Below are 23,382 nucleotides of genomic sequence, written 5' to 3'. Positions count from 1 at the left end.
TCTCTGCCTGCCTTTGCTGTACTGAAGAAGCTTGTAGGAGCTTTACATCTTTGAAGACTCTATACTCCTTTAGTCACATTTTATTGATACAGGCCAGCAGAAGAGAAGGAAGGACAAGTAGTTCTGTAGTGACAGAAAACTCTGCTTGGGTTACACATTTTGCTGTGGAAAACATAAACTTAACTTCAGACTTGCTCACTTTCTAACTTTATTTCTTTTCGAATGCTAGCTACTGGTGATTTAGAAACAACACCCTGCAAACTCAATCCAAATTTCAGTTTCAGCTCTGAGCATAAGCAACCTGACAGTTGTCTCCTTTTCAGGTGTCATTGGAAGTTTTAACCATACACAGTAATGTGTTATTCTTGCTTTGAGAAAGGAAAAGAAGCCTCTGTGTATACCTCACTAATGTGTTCTACTTTCTGGTTACTGAATAATGGAACAAGCATCTGATTCATGCAATACTAATGATTTTTCTAGTATCTCAATAGATACTTGGATGCCTTTCAAAACAAAACAGGGTCTCCATCCCTCAGAGTGTGTAAACCAAGGCTCTAGACTGCGCTGATACGCAGACATGTAAAGTGGACAACAAACCATTCTTGATGCTGTCACGTATTGGGTTAACTGGCTAATTAGGGTCTCATTGTTTTAAAATTTGCTTTGGGAAGAGATAAAATATGCTCTAGAAATGTCTCTTTTTCTCCCCTGGTAACTATAAAGGAATGTTTGGCTCAGATGCACAGATCTAAAATTAGGCAAGATGCATCCACGCTGTGAGGGTAGTGGAAAATGAACAGTAACCCCCACGCATACTGAGGAGGTCCAAACGCCCTCAACCTGACCGGTTGCTGGACAAAGCTGCAGCCGTTACTTGGGTCAGCAGCCATGTTAGTGGTGGCTTGGAGTCTTTTTTCACCAGCTGTAATGCAGCACCACACAAACCCAAATCCACCAGATCTAGTACACAGGACCACTGGTTACTGTTCTAATCTGTCTTACACATAAACAGTAGTCTCCAAACTTCAGTGGCCCACTGCTTAAGAAAAGGGAGCAAATAAAAAGCTTTGGGTACACAACTTTAACCCATCTTTTTATTTCTTAGAGCCCTGAGCAGCACTAGCAGGTATCACAGCCCACATGCGGCCTACAAACTATAAGGGAACAGTGTATCTGCAGACTACTCAATTGTTTGTTCAGTTCATGTGAGAAACTACACTGGATTATAGTCAACGGCATTCAAACAACAAACGTTAGCCAGGAACCCTGGGAAAGGAGTATTTGAAGTTCAATGTCGAACCATTACATTTTGTTTACAATCCCCGATTTGCTGTATAAAAGAAAGTGGGGGCTAAAGCACTCAAAAGATTCCCAGAAGTGAGATACGGTAACTCAGAAGGGGATGTGGCTTACAGAGAGGATACATGCATTTTGTACATCCTCCCAGCTCTCAGTGGGCCAGCCATCAACTCCAAATTTGGAGGCACACTGCCTTAAAATTGGCCTCCCTAAGGAAGAGGAGAAACAAATGGATACTGTCTGATTTCACCAGACAAGAACCCTTCGTGGGAGGCAGACTGAAAGACATTCAATATAACCTTGTCTTGCTTTCTTAGGCTAGGGTAACTAGGTCTTACACAGGATCTAGAGGTAAAATAAAAAAGGAAAGGCTTTTGCGGAGAAAAGCTGGGAAACAACAAGTTGTTACTGTTGACCTGAGGATAGCTTTACAGGTACTCACAATTTTCTGAGAATACCCCACCAGCTGGATCTTACTGAGCGCAGCATTCACTTCTGGCATGGTGTAGCACTTCCTCCACATCGACACCTCCACCGCATCCTTCAGAGGGGCAGGCAGCAATCTGCAAAGATCAACAGGGTGTGGGCATTTTCAGAACTTCATGATGACCACCAGCTTTTATTCCCATTTATATTCTCAAAATCTTAGATTTTCCCTTTTTGTCTTTTTATTTTAAATATGCCTGGTGCTTCAAAGTGAGAAGCAAGACTTTCTGCCTGTTGAGGAGCAGAACTGCACTGCCCATTCTGCCTCACCCCAAAGACTGCGCTCCTTGAGCTCTCTTTGTTGTTGCTCCTATTCAGCCCTTTCATCAAAGAAGTAGCTGTGATGAAGGTGTAATAGCAACTCTTGTGGCATTTTCAGCACTGATGAAAGATGCTGGCTGATCTGACACGTCAACATGAAACACACCACTAGAATTGGTAAAGATGACTGGGATCTTGGATCAGTGTCTCTTTTGCATGGCTGAAAAATTTGAAAACAAAAGCAAACCACAATCTGGTGATTCAAATGCAGTTATCAGACCACGAACAAAGACTGGCCCTCTCCTTTTTGTCACCAGTGTCTTGCAGGAGCAGGTGCCCCTGCACCTCGGTTTCTTTGCCTCCACCTCAGACACCCCACTTGCCTTCCAAGTGCACTGGCAAGGGTACATTAGCTGACACTGCAGAGCTCTTTGAAATCCCCTACACGGAAGTATTTAAGATGTTTTACAACAAAGTAAAATCCATCCATTCTGCTCTTCACAGACATTGCAAGTTAGCTGGACAGCGTTGTCAAGGGAAGAAGTGAACTGTAATGTCACAGGCTGTAAGAGAGATGGCTAACTTCTGGGAAATAAATCTTCCTTAGCAACATGAACTGAGGCAGGAAGCAGCACAGCTGCCAAATGCATAAGAAGAATAGGGTTTTTTTGTATATTAAACCAATGCTAAATCAAAGGCTAATTCAAACCAATTTCCAAAGATTTATGGAAATTGGTCAAGTTTCTTTGATCAATTTGTTTAAAGGAATTTAATTTATTGTTATATCTACTAGGTCAGTGAGCTCCTCCATAATTTAAGATACTGAAGAAAGGATTAAGGCCAGCCATTGCCAAGACCGCTGTACAGGTCTAGTGCGATAACTGTAATTCCAGCACATGCTGGCTGAAAGCATACTGCGCTTAAGGAAACAAACAAAGCGTTCAAGGTCTTTTTTGGGAAGTCATAAGCAGCAAAAGGCCAAACAATGTGGATAGTTGTCCACCACTGCACAGAAGCAAATTGCCTGTAAAAGCCTTTAACCTACCATAAGAAGCATTTAGTGTTGGATGCTTTCAGGAACTTCTCTTCTGGGAAGAGGAGAATGTATCTCCAGGTAATGGAGAAAAGTGGGGAATTGTCCTTGGTGATTGAAGTAAGCTTCTATTAGCCTTGACTCTGTGGCTACACTGTAAATATACTCTGATCCCTAACAGAGACCAGTGGCACCAGTCTCTACTGGTTTCATTCTCTGCTGAGCAGCACACAGAGACAATGAGGACTGTCAGTTCCTCTAACGTGCCCCTGCTGGCATTCAACCTGTCACCCACGCTTTTAGAATTTGTACAGAAAGTTACTAGAGGATGTTTTAAAGTCTGGAGTGAATCTGCTACCACTGTGGCAACATCCTATTACGGATCACCTCATAACAACCAGATGCATGTGGGCAGATACCGCCAACCTACAGCTACAAACAGGAAGGTATCACAAAGCAGCAAGGTCCAGTGGTGAGGATACTAAATTTAGGCGTAAGAAACTCAGAGGCTTGTATTCTTAACTGGGCATCTGCACAGAGACAGTCCCTCATGTTTGATGCAATGGATAACATTTAGTATATGACTTGATACGTTCTTGTTTGGAGGAGAGGACGGCAGTACCAAACTAGATGAGAATGCTGGCCTTTCTTGTCCGCTGCACTGGCTCAGGAAACCGCCTGTTTCAGACACTTTATAGAAAGATGTAAGCAACCATCAAACAGGTAGCCAACAAAGTGCAAACTTCCTCTTTAGCCCCCTCAATCCTAATCAGCGTGAAAGATATCCTGGTTGAGCATCTATAGAGCTTCCATGAGATTGCTCATTTAAAATAAAAACCAATGGTAATAAAACTTGCTAAGCAATTAGTTCAGACTGGATCTGATAATGGAAAACCGTAAGCCACTATAATGAACTTATTATATTTTATACAGTATTTGCATTTAAAATGCTTCAATGCTTTATCTAATGAAGATGATAATACTTTGTGTTTTATACTATCAGAGTAGAACTAGCTGAACTGTAAAGCAGCAATGGTGATTCATCAGCCTGAAAAATTAAGACTCAGAAGTAATAAGTATTCTGTTCTAGCAATAGCCAAGTATTAAAAAAAAATTCACCAAGGATCACATTTTCTTAAATAACGGATGTCAGTCCAACCCTGCATGTGCTATTAGCCAGGTGTTAATTTGTGGATCAGTAGATGTTTGCTCACATGCTCTAATAATCAGTTCCATTCACGCTTGCATGACACTTGCCACCAGGAATCTCAAAAACACTTTGCAAACATTAATTAAGTCCTTGTATACCCTCTGCGGTAGATAGGAGCTCTATTTTCCAAAAGCTTAGCGAGCTGAAGGGGGAAACTCAGAGCACAGGTGGGCACAGTTGGAAAGGGAATTCAGATTTGTCCCCATTTCAGCTCACAGGCAACATTGGTTTGTACCAGCCTCAAGGCAGGGTTTATGATACGTGGACTTTTGTTACTGAACAGCTGCAGCGCCACTAGTCACACCTTGCTGTCCCGCTAACGTAGCGTTTCCCTGCTCTGCCTCTATCTCATATTCAGGCAGGGTGTGCATTTTATTTCTGAAAGCTGAGGGACCTGCCATTTGATCAAGGTTCTCAACAACATATGATGTTGTGGCAGTGCTCTGGGCTCTACAGAGGTCTTGTAAGTGGTACAGAAGGGTTGGTCCTGTCTGTCCCCAGCAGTTGCCTCTTATACCATCTTCCTACCTCCATTACAACAGCCACTTGAGGTACTAAGGAGGAAGTGTCAATGTTAGGGTACTTCCCAAGCAATATGAGGCAGAAAAATGTATTTTAAACACTGCTCCAACAGTAAGACTCCAGCCTTCTACAGCAATTGAACCAGACAAAGATCACCTCTCTGTGTTCACCTCTGGAATAGTCAACAGCACACAAAGTGCTAGACAGCACTTTTTCTAAAATACGACCACCAGGGAAGTGACATTAAATGAGCTCTAAGATATATGATCCTCCCTTAAACCATGCATACAAAACACATGCAGCAGTGTGACGAGAATAATGGCTCCAGTCCTCTCTCTTCACACCACTGTGAGCTTCAGGAGTGGTTCTGGTCAGGCCAGTGGACCCCAGAATTAAAAAATCCCACTATTCTGATGAGACTATACATCAACCAGCACAAAATCCTGATCGACTTTATTGTCTTCAGTTTTGTTTTACATCTGTGTTTTACTTGCCACCTTCAGAAGAGTGAGAGTTCAGTGCTGAGATAAGACAGCTCCTGAGCTCAGCAGGGGAGTACAATATATAGGTAAACACAGGTTAATTTGGATTTTTAATTTCTTTGCTTTGTGATATTGGAAAATGTCAAGACTACTTTTATAATGGATGAAATAACTGATTTTTGGTAAACTTTTAAATCAAGCCACATTAAGAATTAGGAATAGAAAATGGGAGATCAATTAAAAATGCACAAAGTAGCTTTTAAAAATAACTTTCTAATTAACTGGCCTTGTCTTTAATATGTGCTAATAATGTAACCGTCTCCCCCACAGAACATGTTGTGCACCTAAAGTTGTTTTTATTTCCAAAGAAAGCATTATCTGCAATTATAAACTGTATGAATAATTTTTAGATTATATAGGCTTTCAAAATTTTAAATGTAGAAAATCTCAATTTTGAGCAACTTGGTTTTATGTATAGATGAAATAATGGACATGGAGTTTCCAAAAAAACATTTTCATTCTGATTTCAATTTGTTTCTAAGCCTTGAAAGAAAGCAAAAAATCACCTCTGTCACCCAAGTGTGAAAGAAGCTGCAGCCCAGGGAAGAAAGGCATCACTGCTCTGTGGTCGCCCACGAGCGACTTCCAACAGTTGTGTCTTGACTTTTTTAGCATTTCGGCAAACATGAATGTAAATATAATTTTAAATTAAAGTTATTCCAATAGAATATAATCAAGGTTAAATAGCTTGCTAATTTCAACAACTTTTTATGATGTTAATACAAAAATCTGCTGGTTTGATCTACTATCACGGGGCTATGTGAGGGGAGACTTCCACGTTACAAAGTCTTCCTCCAAGAATCAAACTTGTGTGGTTGTTTGGAAGACCAACAATGTGCAAATGATTAAAGAAAGAACCAACCCACGGAGTCATAGTGTAAACCTCTTAGGCTATTTTTTCTGCTTAATGGCAGTAGCAATCTCAAATGGTGGCAGCTGACCCATCATCACAGTGAATTCTAAAGGTTGGTTAGGGTGTTTTAGGACAGTCACCCTCTCCCGGCAGCTTGTTCCTTACCTCTGTACCTCCTTGTTCTTCCACATGGAGGCAGACTGAGCCTTTGGCACACGTTCAATGGAGTTCACCAGTTCTTCCATGAGAAGTCTGAAAAGACATCCTAACTGAATTAGTATTGCAGCCTTTTGCACAGGAGAGAACTTTCCCCCATATGTTTCCAAAATATCACACAAACTGTAACACTATAAGGCAGTTTTAAAGAGAGGTTTGTCCCCCAGAGGCACCGCAGCAATTACCCCTCAACAATACTACCCCTGCTTCTCCACTGAGTGTTTCAAGCTAGGCTAATTTTGTCTGCCTGCTTGCGACAGCAGAAGATCTGGCCCACTGGGTTATGGGTTATTTGGAAAATGGCAGGACAAGAGGAACTCCCAAATCTCTCTCCTGCTGTGCAAGATGATTTCTTCATTACTGACTGCTGGTCATATGAAATGAGACAAAATATATGAAGAAAACTCGTTAGCTGATGTCTGTTTATCACTTAGAGAAGCCAAGCACATTGTCAGAGTGAACTCTCCGCCTCTACAAATGCACAACACAGCATTTGAGACAGAAAAATATGTCAGGCATTAAAAATTGGCACTGCAGGTTTCACTGCCCAAAACCTAAGAGCATTTCTAATTGTATGCATGCTTCTCCTTGAAGGTAGGAAGTGACAGATTTAACTGCAGAGGAATGGCATGTGGAATTACTTGGGGTGGGGAGAACTGCACCAGTATACTCTCCAACCCGACTATGCTTGTTACCGTCAGCTACGGGCCAGCAATACCCCAGAGGTCTACTACTAGTCCATATTTATACAATTCCCTTCTCCTACAAGGGCCTTCAGTTTCTGTTTGTTTTTACACAAAGGGAGAATTACTCTGGCATGGAAAGTTTGCACAGGACCTTTAATAGACAAAGGTTCCTGCCCTAAAGTGCTTACAGAGTAGTTCAGATACCACGGCCTAATCTGGTTTCTAATTATTGAACGTGGCAGCCGATCTGCATGAGGGGTGCATATAGCACAAGTCCTGTTAGACTTCATGGAGGCCCCAACCTGCAGCCTTTGGTCTCGACTTACCCAATTAAGAGACAACGTTGTAAGAAAAGACTACCAAATTTGATGACCGAGTATTAAGCTTTTGACTGCACTGTCGGGTCTTACATTTCCTACTTGAGTCTCATATTTCTGCTGGTTTTCTTAGTGCTTCTCTTTGGAGTTCAGTGCTTATGTATCTCAACTGCCGTTTGAGATTAAGCCAGCCTAAATTCCCTTCCATAGTGTGGAGGAAAGTGTGATTATATGAATTTCAAATGCTGAAAAACTACAAGGCAATAATCTTAAAGTAATTTAGTGTTGAAAAGATTGGTGTCTTCTCTTTTGTTTAAGGGGAGCAGACAGGAGCAGGAGAGATCTTTGATTCATGGTTTTTGAAGGTCTGAAGTTGGCTATATGGTAATTGCTGCTCAAGGTGTCTCAGTCCACTCAAGACCTACTATCCCACATCTACTGCCTGGACTCAACACAAAGCACCTGTTGTAAATGTTGAAGACAGATGGTTCCAGAGGTTGGGAAACATTGAGTTAACACATTTGCAGCACTAAGGACTTGGCTGGTGTTCAGCTACTGCCTAAAAGCCTCTTTGGAACATTATACACCACTCCTCTACCCATCTCGTCCTTTACACCGTTTCCTTAGCAGTGAGGAACGAGGAGTAGAGAATATTAAGGGGCTTTTTACCTGCCAATTTGCACAGTGGGCTCAGTGGCATACACTGTTCCAGTGAATCCTGTGTACTCTGTGATATAGGGCAATGCCATCATGCAGTGATAGTTTGAGATCAAGATTACATCTACCGTGGAGAGGTCAAGCAGCTCAGTCTGAAAACAGAGGAAAGAGATAAACAACATGTAAGCCTTTCATGCAGTTTAAGCAATGGCAAAAACATCTTGTTCTTTTTTTAAAAAAACTTTATATTGCATGAATGTAACCGGTTTACTAAAAAAGCAGGTGGCACACATGTCTCAGCTGTGGCAAAGATTAATATTTCCTTTAAATTAACAAGATTTATTTTAAAAGCTGCTTAAAACTGTTCCCTTCTCAAATCTGAAAAGGAAACCATGCCCTGGGTTTGTCTGTCTTTCATGTAACGAAATGGCTGCCACTAAGAGAGGCATGATGATTACACTTTTATCAAAGACCTGACGTGCGTGCTTCCTTAGGGAGGAACACTCCGCAGACACCAAAACTTCTGCAACTGCGACTTAATAGGGTGTCTCACATTTTTATGTGGCTCATGGTACTGTACCCCAGGAGAGTGAGAGAGATGAACGTAGGTTGTATTTATTCATACGGTTAAAATAATTCTCATATTTTCCCAAACTAAATGCTTGGCATCTTCATCATTCACGTTTTCTATAGCAGGCGATTAAGCTCATTCATAGGATACAACAAAACAGGCGGGTGGGTCCAATTTGTTTTGATGTGACAGTTCAGACAGTAGTTCAGAGAGTGAAAGAAGATTTCACACATTGTTAAAGGAATTTTAATTAGAAATATTTACTGGTAATGCTATAACACAAATGGTGTCAAGTCAGAAATTTACAAGATATATGACCTCTAACTCAGTTATTATAGAGCAGCTAATGGAATTCAACACTCATCAAGCACATATTATCTGATTACAAGGCTTGGTCCAGCAATTTGAATAAAAAAGGCAAGAAAGTAGGTCACTCAGCTTTTCAGAGGGCTGACACAGTGCTCTGGTGACAAGCTGCTTAACTCACAGCTAAGCGTTCATGGTTTCAATCCATGATCACAGCTGATGTTGGAGGCATGATCTCCAAGCTGAGGACAGTAGGTGAAACACCATTCTCAGATTCATAACAGGGCACCTGTTAACCTTACTAAGCTTGCCAGACAGAAATACACCCGCTACATGGCATCAGAGAGTCTGCTGGCTCCCACTCCTACCACGCTGCTCCTTCATGGCTTGGTTTTCAGCTCTGGAGTCACTCAGCCCTGAGCTGAATCCCAGCCCGGCGAGGCATCAGGAGGATACAGACTACCACTTCCCAAGTTTAAGCATCCCACACCTCAGCATCCTAGAAGCATTTACTAATAGGATGGAAAAAGGGTGTCAAAACCAAAACAAAGTAAAATCTTCCCTGGGACTTGCAGCAATCTCACTAAAAGTGCCTATGAAGTGAAGAGGTTTAAAAATGTTTCCTGAATGTGAAGCGAGAAAGACCAGAAGGTTGCCAAGCGAAGAGAAGGCTGCACCCTGCACTCTGACATGTGGAAGTGTACTCTGCTGCTGAGACAGCCTCTTAGCACCTTGTGGCTTCTGGATTACATTCAAAACTTGGCTTTCTTTGGCAATGGTGTTCCTGGAAGCGATGCTGTGATTTTCAAACTAACTGATTTTGCGGACAGGTTTCTTCAAAAGAAGTGGCGTGGAAGGAGACAAAGAAGACCAGGCCTCTTTCACACAACCTCCTTCTTATACTGTGCTGCCAAACACCAGCAACATTTCTACTCTGCTGATGCACTTGGCTGGCCATGACATCTGAACTCTCCTCCAGACAGGGGAGATCGTGAAGCTAGAGATGCGAGCTGTGAATCACCAGCAGATCTGCTCCTCATGCTTGCAGAAAAGACCTGGCATCTGTTGGGAACTTTGGGAACTGAAGCATTTGAGAGGCCATTTGTAAAGTCCCTACAATAGTTACATGTGCAGCTGGTTGCTGTCTTCTAGTTGCAACACAGACTGCTGGAAAACAGAGTCACATTGAATGGTGACACCAGTATAATGAAGCATCAACTCCCCACCAGTCAGATTTATAGCTACACACGTGGGTATTTTCCAGCCAAGCAAAGTGACCAGAAACCCAGCCAAAGCACCCTAAACCCCAGCAGATTATCATTCCTGTGCATGGCCTCAGTTCCAAAGGGAATCCAGAAGAGAAACTCCATTCGTCCCAAGATCTGGGACTTAATGGCACTTCCTAGGCATTCAGATGCTTCCTATATCTCTCCCTTCCACAGGAAGGTTACCAGAAAGCACACAAGAACCCAGAATTATTAGGTTTGGATTTGTTTTTTTTTTTTTTTTGTGATTGGATTATATCCATTCCTATTGGGGAAAACAAGCAATTGCACACAGATCTGTTGATATCACTTGCCAAAACTAGTACCAGAGCTGCCAACTTGCTTCAAAAAATCAAGATGACAAGAGTCAGAAGCTGCAAGAGGTGAGTTTCATGGAATCAACAGACAGAAACTCTATTGCTAGAACCCCAGCAAGCTGACAACAACCTTCCAGGAGTGTTTTGTACTCCTGTCAACAAGGTCAGGCAGAAAGGAAAAAAAATATCCTTGCCCAAAAGCAATCGCCTCTGGCTTTGAAAGACAGAGAAAACATCCCAACATGAAATGAAAGAACTGATGTTATCACAGTCCGAACACAGTGAGGAAAGCGGATACTATTCCCAGACTATTCCCCACCATTCACCCCCACCACTCTCTGCTCAGCTTTCTACTCTTTCAGCTCTCCTATATACACACACCGTTGATCTGATCAGTAAGGTAAGCTCAGTTAATTCAAGCAATTTCAATAGTCTTCATTTCTTTTTTTTTAAACCCAGATATTCTTGAAAAAAACAGCTTGAGAAGCAGCTTCTTGCAGTTATGTCAGTGGATATGAAGGTGCAGTTCTTCCCTCAAAGAGGCAGCAATGAATAGCTAAGAAGACAGCAAAACTTTTTAACCTAAACTTGCTGCCGGCAGCAGGGCACGTCTGACTGCAGCTCAGCAGAATCAAACAGTGGCTTAACCACGCGGTCGGCTCCCCAGGGGAGCTCCACTGGGCAGGTCATGCATCTGTGGTTAGAGACAAGCAGCCTTCCTTGGCTTCATTGACTGCCCTTATCTAGATCAGCACATGTATCCTGTCATAATCGAGTCCAGCTCACTCATATGGGCCTTCCAAAGACAATAAAAAGGGACAGTTAAGTCTTGTTCTTTATTGATCTGCTCAAGGAGAGCTTCCAGATCTCCCAAAACGATTGTTGAAACGGGCTGTTTCCACCCTTTTTCCAGTGCCATAGATACTAGAGGCACCTTAACAACACAGAGGTTTTAGTAGTATTATTTACTGACTAGTAATAAAATAGCGTGAATCTGATGATAATGATTTAGCAAGTTTCTCCCACATGATTGAACTGAGTCAGATTTTTCAGTAAGGCTTGGAACAAACTTACCTCTGGCAAACAGAACTCAGGCACAGAGTCTACAAACACGTGGCCAGAGCACTCCTTTAGCTCCTGTAAGAAAAGCACATGGACAGAGGAGACACAAAACCACAATGCAATGTTACTCCAATGCAGCAGATTTTGCACTTTCAAAACCTTTTCTTTAGCACAGGTAATTTCCAGCCTGTTACTACATTATGTTTATTCCCCTTCTAGATACAATTTGCTGTAAGCAGATCTGCTGAAATTGCTTTCATGCGAGATGGGGCTGCTTGGAGCTTCAAGGGAACAGATCCTCGCTTGGGGGAACAGAAACAGCACTCTGGCAGGTAAGGAAAGACTCTGCTAACCACGGGCTGGGTTTGCTATGGGCCATGAGGGAGATGCTGTTCTACAAAGGTGCATTTTCTCTGCTCTTCCAACTGCAGATGTGTTGGCTGGGAAATCTGTAACAATACAAGTTGACTTTGTCTGTCAGAATCAAAAATAAAGTATGAACTGAAAAGTGGGTCATGAAGACCACTCTTCTCGGAACTGCTGCGCTCCTGCCCCGGAAGGTGTGCACAGAGCCTTTGCAGTGCCCTGGCTATCTTACCAGTTCGGAATTTAGCTTTGGTTCCCAATAACATCAAACCTTTTCTGTTTTATTAGGAGCAGAATCAATTTTTAGCCCCTGCCTCAGAGCATTTGATGAAACATATTTTGGGGATCTAAGCCCCACGTGGCACTTTTTGTTAGAGTTATCTCTACTGGATCTCTAGTCCTCTATTTTCTTCTTCTTTTTTCAAGGCTGACATCAGAAATCTTTGTCACATGAGAAGTCACATTCCTCAGGATTACGTATGGAACAAAAATATTCCCAACTCTAGTCCTAACACACCTCACAGGCTACCTATCACCTGCTCTGCCTTCTCTTGTGGATGCTTATCGTGCTTGGCCCCGGGTTAGTAGTCTCAGCCAGCTTCAGACTGACAGAATTAAAGATTGAATCCAATTCTTAATAATTACAGTGCACCTGCCAACTAATAACGAATGAGCAATTACATCTAGTGGCAGAAGTCTCCTAACCTCATCTCAAGGGAGTTCAAAATGATTAAAACTAGATCGCAGCAAATTTCAGTGCCTCTCCAGGACTTAAGTTTTATAACTGTCATCCAGAGAGTGCTGTAACAGGAATGTCCACCCGACATGATAAAACGTCCCCCTTTGACTCCTTCCCTTGCCGTTTTCCAGCATGGGTCAAAGAATTTACCATTCCAAGCAGTTACAATGGTCAAGGTGAAGGTAGGAGATGCTGCCTTTGAATTTTTAACACATGATTTCCATTGACGCTGTGTGAGTTTGGCGATTTCTCCCGAGCACACACTGCAGTAGCAGTACTACAGAAATGTAAATACATCACATATGAAAATACACTGACAGCCTACCCGTTCTTTGGACAGAACCGAGCCCAAAGCTCTGAGACCAAGGCTGGGGTTCAGGAGAAACAAGTTCCAGGGAATTCAAACTGGGCAACTCGAGTCCTGTCACTGAACCTCTGTAGCTCTGCGACTGCCAGTTAGCATGTGCTCTGAATAGAGCTGTTACTATTTTACTAACAGAAATGCTGCCTATACAGTTTCTTTTGTCTGCAATGAGAAGAAAAACCGGGTCTTTAATCTGTGATCTTCAGCTCCCTTGCCTGTAAAAATCAGATCAATCCATTTTGTCCACCTCAAAGTCCCCTGCAAAAGCAACTATTATTACTGTTTTCCTTTAATGTTCACATAGTCAGAGAACAGTCTATTAAAACAGTATTTTCTCTACTGATACCTATCGCTGCAACCATTTGAAATGCATCTGCCTATTTTACTAACATCTGACATATTTTTGTGTTCATTGTTCCTCTACGGCAGACCAAGCTGGATGCTGCAGTGCCTAGTTTTGGTTGAAGCCTCAGATAAATTCTGCCTACAAAACTAATGTAATGAAAAGAGGGGGAAAAAAGACAAATTAAGTGTCTCTCATATAGCTGAGTTAAGTCCTGTGTCTTAGGAGGCTGGAGATAACATCCTCCTGGCTATGGCCAGCCCCAGAACACATGTTGATGGTAGAGGACCACAGGATAAAGCCCTGGAGGGAAGAGGGGCCCAAGAAAGCTGGTTAATATTCAAGGATCACCTCCTCCAAGCTCATAAGCTATCGCATCCCAACAAAGAGCAGTCAGGCAAAACCTCCAGGAGGCCTGCATGGATGAACAAGGAGCTCTTGGAGAAACTCAAACACAGAAAGGCAGCCTACAGAGTGTGGAAGCAAGGACAGGTAGCCTGGGAGGAATACAGGGAAATTGTCCGAGCAGCCAGGGATCAGGTTAGGAAAGCTAAAGCCTTGACAAAATTAAGTCCGGCCAGGGATGTGAAGGGCAACACGTAAAGCTTCTATAGGTATGTCAGTGATAAAAGGAAGACTTGGGAAAAGGTGGGCCCTCTCCGGAAGGAAATGGGAGACCTGGTTACCTGGGATATGGAGAAGGCTGAGGTACTTGGTGACTTTTTTGCCTCAGTCTTCACCAGCAAGTGCTCAAGCCACACCACCTAAATCACAGAAGGCACAGGCAGGGACGGGGAGAACAAGGAACCACCCACTGTAGGAGAAGATCCGGTTCGAGACTATCTAAGGAACCTGAAGGTGCACAAGTCCATGGGACCTGATGAGATGCAACTGTGGCTCCTGAGAGGACCGGCAGATGAAGTTGCTAGGTCACTATCCATCGTATTTGAGAAGTTGTGACAGCCCAGTGAAGTTCCAACTGACTGGAAAAGGGGAAACAAAACCCCCATTTTAAAAGAGAAAAAAGGAAGACCTGGGGAACTGCAGGCCAGTCAGTCTCACCTCTGTGCCCGGCAAGATCATGGTGCAGATCCTCCTGGAAACTATGCTAAGGCACATGGAAAATAAGGAGGTGTTTGGTGACAATCAACATGGCTTCACTAAGGGCAAATAGTGCCTGACAAATCTGGTGGCCTTCTACAACAGGGTTACAGTGTTGGTGGCTAAGGGAGGAGCAACTGATGGCATCTACCTGGACTTGTGCAAAGCATTTGACACTGTCCCACATGACATCCTTGTCTCTAAACTGGGGAGACATGATTTTGAGGGATGGACCACTCGGTGGATAAGGAATTGGCTGGATGGTCACACTCAAAGCGTCGCAGTAAACGGCTCCATGTCCAAGGGGAGACCAGGGACAAGTGACGTTCCTCAGGGGTTGGTATTGGGACTGGTGCTGTTTAGCATCTTTGTCAGCGACATCGACAGTGGGATGGAGTACACCCTCAGCAAGCTTGCTGACGAGACCAAGCTGTGTGGTGTGGTTGACACGCCGGAGGGAAGGGGTGCCATCCAGAGGGACCTTGACAGGCTTGAGAGGTGGGCCCGCATGAGCCTTATGAAGTTTGACAAGGCCAAGTGCAAGGTCCTTCACCTGGGTCGGGGCAATCCCAAGCACAAATACCAGCTGGGCAGAGAATGGATTGAGAGCAGCCCTGAGGAGAAGGACTTGGGGGTGTTGGTTGAGGAGAAACTCAACATGAACCAGCAATGTGCACTCACAGCCCAGAAAACCAACCGTTCCCTGGGCTGCATCCCCAGCAGCGTGGGCAGCAGGGTGAGGGAGGGGGTTCTGCCCCTCTGCTCCGCTCTGGGGAGACCCCCCTGCAGCACCGCCTCCAGCTCTGGGCTCCTCAGCATGGGACAGACACAGGCCTGTTGGAGTGGAGCCAGAGGAGGGCCATAAAGATTATCAGAGGGCTGAAGCACCATTCCTATGATGATGGGCTGAGAGACTTGGGGTTGTTCAGCCTGGAGAAGAGAAGGCTGTGGGGAGACGTTACAGCAGCCTTCCAATACCTGAAGGGGCCTACAGGAAAGCTGGAGTGGGATGTTTTACAAGGGCATGTAGAGATATGAGAAGGGGTAATGGATTTAAACTGAAAGAGGATAGATTTAGATTAGATATAAGGGGGAAATTCTTCATTAGGAGGGTGGTGAGGCACTGGAATGGGTTGCCCAGAGAAGCTGTGGATGCCCCATCCATGGCAGTGTTCAAGACCAGGTTGGATGGGGCTTTGAGCAACCTGGTCTAGTGGAAGGTGTCTCTGCCCATGGCAGGGGGTTGGAACTAGATGACCTTTAAGGTCTCTGTCAACCCAAACCATACTATGATTCTATGGTTCTATGATTTCAGAGGCAAAGACATGCTTTTCCTCTATAAGTGACCTCCCATGGGCAAACCATTCACTTTCTCATAGTTCTCCTGTCTAAAAAAACGGTATGATACCAACCTAATGATAAAATCATGCTTTTAAATGAAGCATGCTATGAAGCTTTAGTGTCAGAAAAGTGAGACTGTTGAATAAAAGGCACTCTAAGAAGGCAAAGCACTATTATTTTTGGAGCTCCGTGAAATAAGAAAATATTCATACTGGTGATTTCTTCATTTTAAGAGGATATTTTTAAAAGTTAGGCTACCTCTGAGGACTGAAGGCTTCAGAGTTGCTATTAGCATTTTGTTTCAAAATGTTCTGCTCTACAAGGACATCATGGTTGGTAAGGGTACACATAGAAACCTTTGCGATGAGTCAGCATGGAAGTATTGTCCCTGCAGCGCAAGCTCCTAACCTGTCATGTAGCTGTTTGCATGGCAAGAAAATTCTAACCATCAGTATAAATACCTTGTCCAGAAATGTGCTTCCATCTTTCAAAACCCAACCAGGAAGTTTGGACAGCCTGGGGCTGCAGAAAGAGAGAAAAATTATTTCAATATGAATTATACCATTATCAGTGGTTAAGCACAGACCTTCTATTTAGTGTCATACAGGAAAAGACCACCATTTCTGTCTCAGTGAACTAACAATCTCCATAAAACAGACAGACAGTTTCACTGTGTTTAAGTGTTCACTGAAATGACTTTTACAAATCATGATTATGACACTTATAAGTAAAAAGAATAAGAGGACGATGCATGCAGGGAGTTTGATTTTTGTCATTTATGGTGAGAATTTCAAAAAGGCTCAGTGCTGCTTATGTTGCCCTGTGGTGAAACTGGCTGTATAAACAGAAGAAGGGTTAGGGCAGCAACAAACTCTGTGTCTGAAACAACACAAAAGCACCGTAAAACCGCTCTGGGACAGAAGACGACAGAAAAATATTCCCATTAGCAACAGCAGGGAAAGACCGATGTTCTGGACTAAGTCATTTATAGACACAGAGGTTGCGATTTTATATCCACATAAACCATGGTCTCATGCTTAGGTCTCACCCTGAAAACCCACACCAACAGCTGCACAGTGCTTTTCCTTGTGTTGGAAGGACAAAGGGGCAAGGAGGTATTGCTGTGAACTGCGTGTTTTAGGTTGGCAGGTCTGGTACCTGTCAGCAATGTCAGAGCCCCCTTTTTTTAATTGTTTCACATGCTAATAAAGAACCTTCAAAGTGAACATAGTGATTTTGAGTTTACAGTAGTAATTGCTGCAGCATATCTTGCTACCATAACTGAAAGACTTATTCATACTTCACAGTGACATTTGATTTTTGCATGAGCCTACAGCTTAGCTCTAAAACCACTGCCTGCCCAGATTCAAGCATATCTCCAGAAATCCAAAAAAGAAAAAGTTGAGGAAACAAGAGAATTGAACCCACCCGGAACCAAGCTCTGCCACGATCCCAGATTTGGAGACAGAACTCGAGAACCTGGTTGCAATGAAATTTGCAAGTGTTATGCACTAAGCTCTACAGATGGGCATGCTCATACGCTATAAGGGCTTTCAAATTTAAGATCTTGAAAATAAGAAGTGATTCAAGGGCTCAGAGGAATGTTGTGTTCAGACTAACATCACTATAAAAGAACAAATCCTAACTGGCACTCCAGAAAGTCACAAGGAAGGAAAAAGGGGAAATCTAAGACTCAAGGAGTGAAGACGGAAGGTAAGAGGTGGAAGCAGAAGGACATGTCACTGAGAAGCTATGCCAGAGAAGCGCAATCCCCTTTTGAGGATAAGGAATAAGTCTGAAGAAGTCTGACGATAGGAAAGATGAGGTGGCTAAACGTACTACCCACTGACAGGTTCAAAAGCACAATTTAAGAGCAGTATTTTGAAGACTGGGGGCTGAGTAGAATTGGTGCAGAGAACTAAAAGGGCTATGTAAAAAAGCAGGGAAAAAGCGAGAACCAACCATTCTGACATGCAATAACTTTGACAGATAAGGGAGGAGAGGACAAAAACCTTGGTTGGAAGGAACACCTGGAGGTCTGTAGCCCCATGTCTCAAAGCCAGCACTGGACCAGATCAGGCTTTGTCCAGCTGTGTCTTGCAAATCCCTGGAGCGTGAGATTCTAGAGCCTCTCTGGGGATGGGTGAAAGTGCTAAGAAAAACTTTCTCACTGGGAGGCTAACACCCTGCCTGAACCTCTCAAGACAATTTGTGGCCGCTAGCCCCTTACACTGCCTGCCACTGTCAAGGAGAGTTTGGCTCTGTGGCTCTTGTAACTTCCTTTCAAGCCAATGTAGGTGGCTGTTAGCTCCCCATCTAGCCTCCTCTCTGCCAGACTGAATAAGCCCAGCTCCCTCACCCTCTCTGTGCAGCCATGGGCTCCAGACCCTGACCATCTCGGAGTCCCCTGAGCACCCTCTGCAGTTTCTCTGCATCTGTCTTCAACTGGGGATCCAAACCTGGATCCATTTGTGGTTTCACCAGCACAAGACAGAGAGGAATAACCTTTCCTTGATCTGCTGGCCCTACTCCCCCTAATTTAGCCTAGTCCATGGTTTGCCTTATTCACAATGAAAGAGCACTATTGACTTGCACTAAGCCTGACATCCACTGTATGCAGTCCTGTCAAGAGAGGCAAAATTAGCAGATAGGGCTTGTGTGTGGGTGAAAGTGGAATAAGCAACACAGCACAGAAAGGACTCTTTACCTTGAAGCCAAGAAGTAACACAGTTCCTGCCGACATAGTTTTGACATTGCAATAGAGTGATTGATTAATCCAAAATAGCTTGAACTGTCCCATAAATAATGTGAGCAAGTGTGTCATGGCTAGACAGGAAAGGTTAAGAGCTTCCCACATGTTCATTTTATCGTTTTGCATTTGACTTTGGTACAGGGGAGAAAATTCCAGTTGACAAACCTCCTTTAAAGTACATGAACTGGCATAAAGTGTTTGGCAACTGCAGGTACTTTGCACATGCTCCATGGGCTGGTGAGAACAAGGACTGCCATTTCCAGGACAAGGTGGAACCTAAATACCTTTTGACGGGCTTTTTTTGAAGAGCAAAGGACTCTAAAAAATGTCCAGTCCCTTTAATGACACAACCACTACACCACTTTCCTCTCTTAGAGATTAAAGCACAGGCTCTCAAAATGTTTGCTCAGGGAGGGTCCCGTGCCAGGTATGACACAGGCTTTAGCTGCATAGCAAAGATCCTCTGTAATATCATACCTTTATGCTCCACAGAGGTAAAATTAGGGCACCTTTGCAGAGCACGTACTGAGACTTGCAGAGCCCAAGTGGTTCGTGGATCCTACTTTGGGGACCTTTGGTTTAAAGGCAGCAGAGAGAAGCATACCTTCTCTCTGGTCAAGGTTTCACATGGGTCCATCTCAGCCTAGCTGCAAGAAGCAGCACTTCTGGTTCCGAGAGGATATCCAGCTGGTAATCACCTAAGACCTGACAAACCGATGTTCAAATTCTTGTGCTGCCACATTTCAGAGGTATTTAGACATCATAGTACTGGAGATCTGATATATAGTGGTACAACTATGAATACTATAGAGAAATAAGGACTTTTTAGTGGTGGCCACACTCCTCCTCAAGTTTCTAACTAATTTCCACAACTCCCTGCAGGACATCTGTTTTGTAGCACACTGAAGAGATCAATTATTTGCCCAAGTCCACACGCTTAGGACAATCCTTGCTGTAAGGGGTGTTCAATCACCTTAGCGACAAGACTGATTGGATTTAAATCCAACTGTTTGCTCCCATTCCATTGGGCCATCAGGGGTCAAATCTGACATCCTTTCTTATTGAGTTTGAGTCATTTTAATGCAGACATTCAGGAGGTACTTGGGAAATTCCAGGTTGTGACCTGCAATTTGACTGTTCATTCCCAGGGTCTGCTATTGGCAGACAAAGCTGGCATATCCCTGGGGAGCGTTGATGCCTGCAGTCCTAAAGAACCTCTTAAGCCTTTGTTCAATCACCTAATTTTGCTACTTATTCCTCTCCCAATTTCCTTTTTCTTTGGGAGGGTGGGAGAAAGCGAATGCACCTCGATTTCCCAAATGTTCTGGATCCCTTCAAAATCTACTACTGCCCTTTAATGTTGTAGTTAGTAACTGGAATGGGACAAAAATTGACTGTAACACTGATTCGTCTTAAGGCATCTGTCGCCTACTCTACAGCAGATCTTGAACTCCACATTCTAGCAGAACAATGCACATACATTGCCTATTCTTTTGTTCTCCAAAAAATAACACATCATAGGAAGCACTGGACAAACTGCTTTAACCTTATGAGGTCACTTAGGAAACCCCCTTTCCCAATCACATTCTCCCCCTTCTCACTTGAACCTTCCCTGAACCAGAACGTTCCTCACTCGTTTCCTTGTGGTCAAAGTTACTAAATGGTTTTTGTGAGAACTCCTACTGCTTTCCATCACCAAGACTTACTCATTCCCACCTTTCCAACCCTTCATTTTTGTAATTTACTCCATTTATGTAAGATGAAAGTCACCCTAACTGAATATCTAAATTCATCTAAAAACCTGGGGAAATATGACTTTGTAGTTAGGGCATAGAAGGGGGAGTCTTGATCTCAGGATCCTCTTCTAGGCTCCACTTCTGTTTCACTGCCGTTCCATTCCTGTGCCCAGCTGCACTGCCCCTCTATTTATTTACTTTTTAAAAGGGAACAATTGCCACCAAGTCAACTAACGAGGACTGTTAAGTGCTATTTTTCTTTGCATTAGTCCATGCTCTGAAGAAAAGCCTGAGAAGACAGTGGTTAAACAGTACTTGCTGGGCTCCATGCACTCCATTCTCAGTTACCCATTTATCTCATCTTGCATGAAGCAGCCAGAAAGATGACAGATATGTGACCTCACTTGTGCTGAGCAGTTGCTGCAATACTTTACTGAAGCTTAGAATAAATTATCTAGAAAAACCAATCAATAAATCCATAAAATGTCTTCCGTCTACTGAGCCAAAGGACGTTATTTTGATAAAGAGAATTTTTAAGTGAACAAAGTCTATTTATGATATCAGATGATGCTGTTCATTTGTACTCATCCCCTCCCTCCTTCCAAAACACCATTTCATGCAGAGCACTCCAACCGCAACCCAAGAAGACACAGACTAAGTGCTTACAGGCCACAGAACATACCTCTGAACCAGCGGCAACGGGAGGAAATTGAGGGTGGACGTCATATCCAGCCCGCAATCCAACATGATGGTGGTGGATTTGAACTTGAGTACGTTGCATGGTAAAGTTGGATGTCCTGACAGGCAGTACTGAAAGAAGAATACGAGGATGAGTTACTCAAGACCTTTACCAACAGAGTGCACCTCCCTGAAAATGGCCTTTTTCTCCCTTTCTTTTTAAACACGTAGTTTCACACACACCAGAACAAAACCTGATTTCCTACAAATTTGTGTCTCAGAGCTGTGTGTGTTCATTGAGATTTTCCCATGTCTGGGTCTTAAGGGGCAGATTTTCTTCAGACAAGTTTTTTGGATCACAAGGGTTGAGAGGATGGCATAGCTCCCCTCTCCAACTTAGGAAAGAGATTCTCTTTTTTTCTAACAGCCACCTATTTTCACAAAAATGCCCAAAAATCAGTTTCTTCAAAACTCAGGCCTACTGGCAAAACTTGGCTGAAATTGGCTAGCAAATTTGAAAATTGCCTGGGGTGGAAAGGGAGGGAGACAATCCCTGCAGGAACACAGGTTTTATTTCCTTAAGAAACCTGCCTAAACAAACAAACAAGGTGCAGCCGCATCTCCTGTGGCTGCTTGGCACAGATCAGCAGAGGAAGCTGGAGGTGTGCAGGGCAGCAGCTCCGGGGCATGCTCTCACCTGCTTTTTGTCTTGCTAAAAGCAAACAGGAAACACGAGGGAATGGACAACCGTACCTGAATGGAAAGGTTTGTGTACTGAGAAATCCCAAATGCTTTGCAAGCTTAATGAGCCAGTAAGCAGGTTATGTACAGGGGCACTTCAGCATCATTGAGATGCAGTCGCCTCTTGTATGGAGAGTGGAAAAACATTTAACAAGGCACAGGAGCAGCTGAAGCTTTGAATAAGAAGAGAAATGAATAAAAATGCCAGCTTTAAAATGCGGGATTAGAAACACAAATGAATAGAGAGCGGCCACCTCGGCGTGAGGGTTCCTCTTTGATGAGGGATTCGATGGTTCTTCAGGGACTGCAATAATAGGAGATTTTGCATCTGGAGTACCAGGTTTTGCATCTCCCAAGTCTGGGCATCTGATTGCACAGCAACGCTCACGTGGTCAAACTTTAGCTTTTAAATTCAAGTTTTGGTCAATTAAGATGAAAAATATCAATTGGTTGGCCATGCACTGCACTGAAAACAGACTCCATCATTCTCCAAGTCATTTATGCCTTATGCTTTCTTCTTATACTTATTCGACAAGGTGGAAGGAAGGTAGATTAATCATTTCATTTTCTACTTCTGTTCATGATATGTTAACATAGGACTGCAGCTGTCTGGATTAACAACTCCCGAGGAGTCTATTTACATACATTCATCAAAAACTTGTTTTAAATTATATTTAAATATTAAAAAGCTACTAAGCCCCAAATATTAAATTAAAAATATCTCAAAGACATTTTCTTTAAATTCACAAAGCCTTAATTATTAAAGAGCAACATTATATTTTGCCTGCTGTTAGCAAAGTTTAAAAAAAACACATGAAAAGCCAAGCTGGTGAAGAAATGAGTATCCAAGTAAGGAATTCAGCTGTTTTATTCAGAAATGTAAAATGCGCATGTGAAATTAAGTTCTCACCAGACCAGAACTTTGACAACTGACGCTACAAATCCAAATAAATAGAAAGAAATGAAGGGAAAAATAAGATCTAAACTATTTTTGTAGCTTTTAAACTACTGGTAATTAAAAAAGGCAATGAAATATCACCACTTTTATCAGCAAAATACTTTCTTGCTTTTTTTAAAATCATGACTAGGATCATGACCCCAACATCTACGAGCTAACTGGAAAATCTTCCTTTTTTTTTTCTTTAAAAGCATCTAAAATAATCTATATCTGTGGCTGTCACGCTGTGGTAAATGGATTCCTGGGAGTCAATGGACTCTTTCTAACAGACTCAAGTAAAGTGACTAAAAAAAAAAGCTATTCATATATACTATACAGCTATTTCCACAGGTGACATTTCTGGGCCCGTTAGAATTTTAGATTAGGAATCAAAGAATCTGAGCGGCTGCACTATATACGCCTCTATACACACTACAACTGTGATAATTTCCACCCAGTTCATACTTGTTACTGTTTAAAACAGTTTCAGAGACCCCAGTCACAGATATTCCTGACCGGACTAAAATGCAAGTCCTTTTTGCTCTAAGATTTGTTTGCTTCCATGTTTATTCCCTTACGGCTAAAAGCTGGTGCAGCTAACGCACTAGGTGCCTCATGTCCTCGTTAAAAAACAGTAAATGTAAAAAAGGTCACAAAATATACACAAAGCACAGAAATACG

The 23,382-nt window shown here is 43.0% G+C and overlaps 1 protein-coding gene across 1 annotated transcript in view; it reads right to left on the bottom strand.

Moving 5' to 3' along the window:
• The window catches only part of INTS9 (integrator complex subunit 9), a 75,425-nt gene that overhangs the window by 50,100 nt on the left and 1,943 nt on the right, over positions 1–23,382 (bottom strand). Inside the window, exons 2-7 of the mRNA XM_064448300.1 lie at positions 21,028–21,155; positions 16,319–16,379; positions 11,616–11,678; positions 8,095–8,234; positions 6,372–6,458; positions 1,742–1,862 (exon numbers count right to left, since the gene is read on the bottom strand). Of these exons, the coding sequence (XP_064304370.1) occupies positions 1,742–1,862; positions 6,372–6,458; positions 8,095–8,234; positions 11,616–11,678; positions 16,319–16,379; positions 21,028–21,155 (600 nt within the window). The remainder of the gene's footprint in view (positions 1–1,741; positions 1,863–6,371; positions 6,459–8,094; positions 8,235–11,615; positions 11,679–16,318; positions 16,380–21,027; positions 21,156–23,382) is intronic.

This window comes from Phalacrocorax carbo, chromosome 3 (assembly GCF_963921805.1).
Source record: "Phalacrocorax carbo chromosome 3, bPhaCar2.1, whole genome shotgun sequence".
NCBI lineage: Eukaryota > Metazoa > Chordata > Aves > Suliformes > Phalacrocoracidae > Phalacrocorax > Phalacrocorax carbo.
Note: the sequence above shows the minus strand (reverse complement) of the source record. Positions and strands in the feature narration are given on the sequence as shown.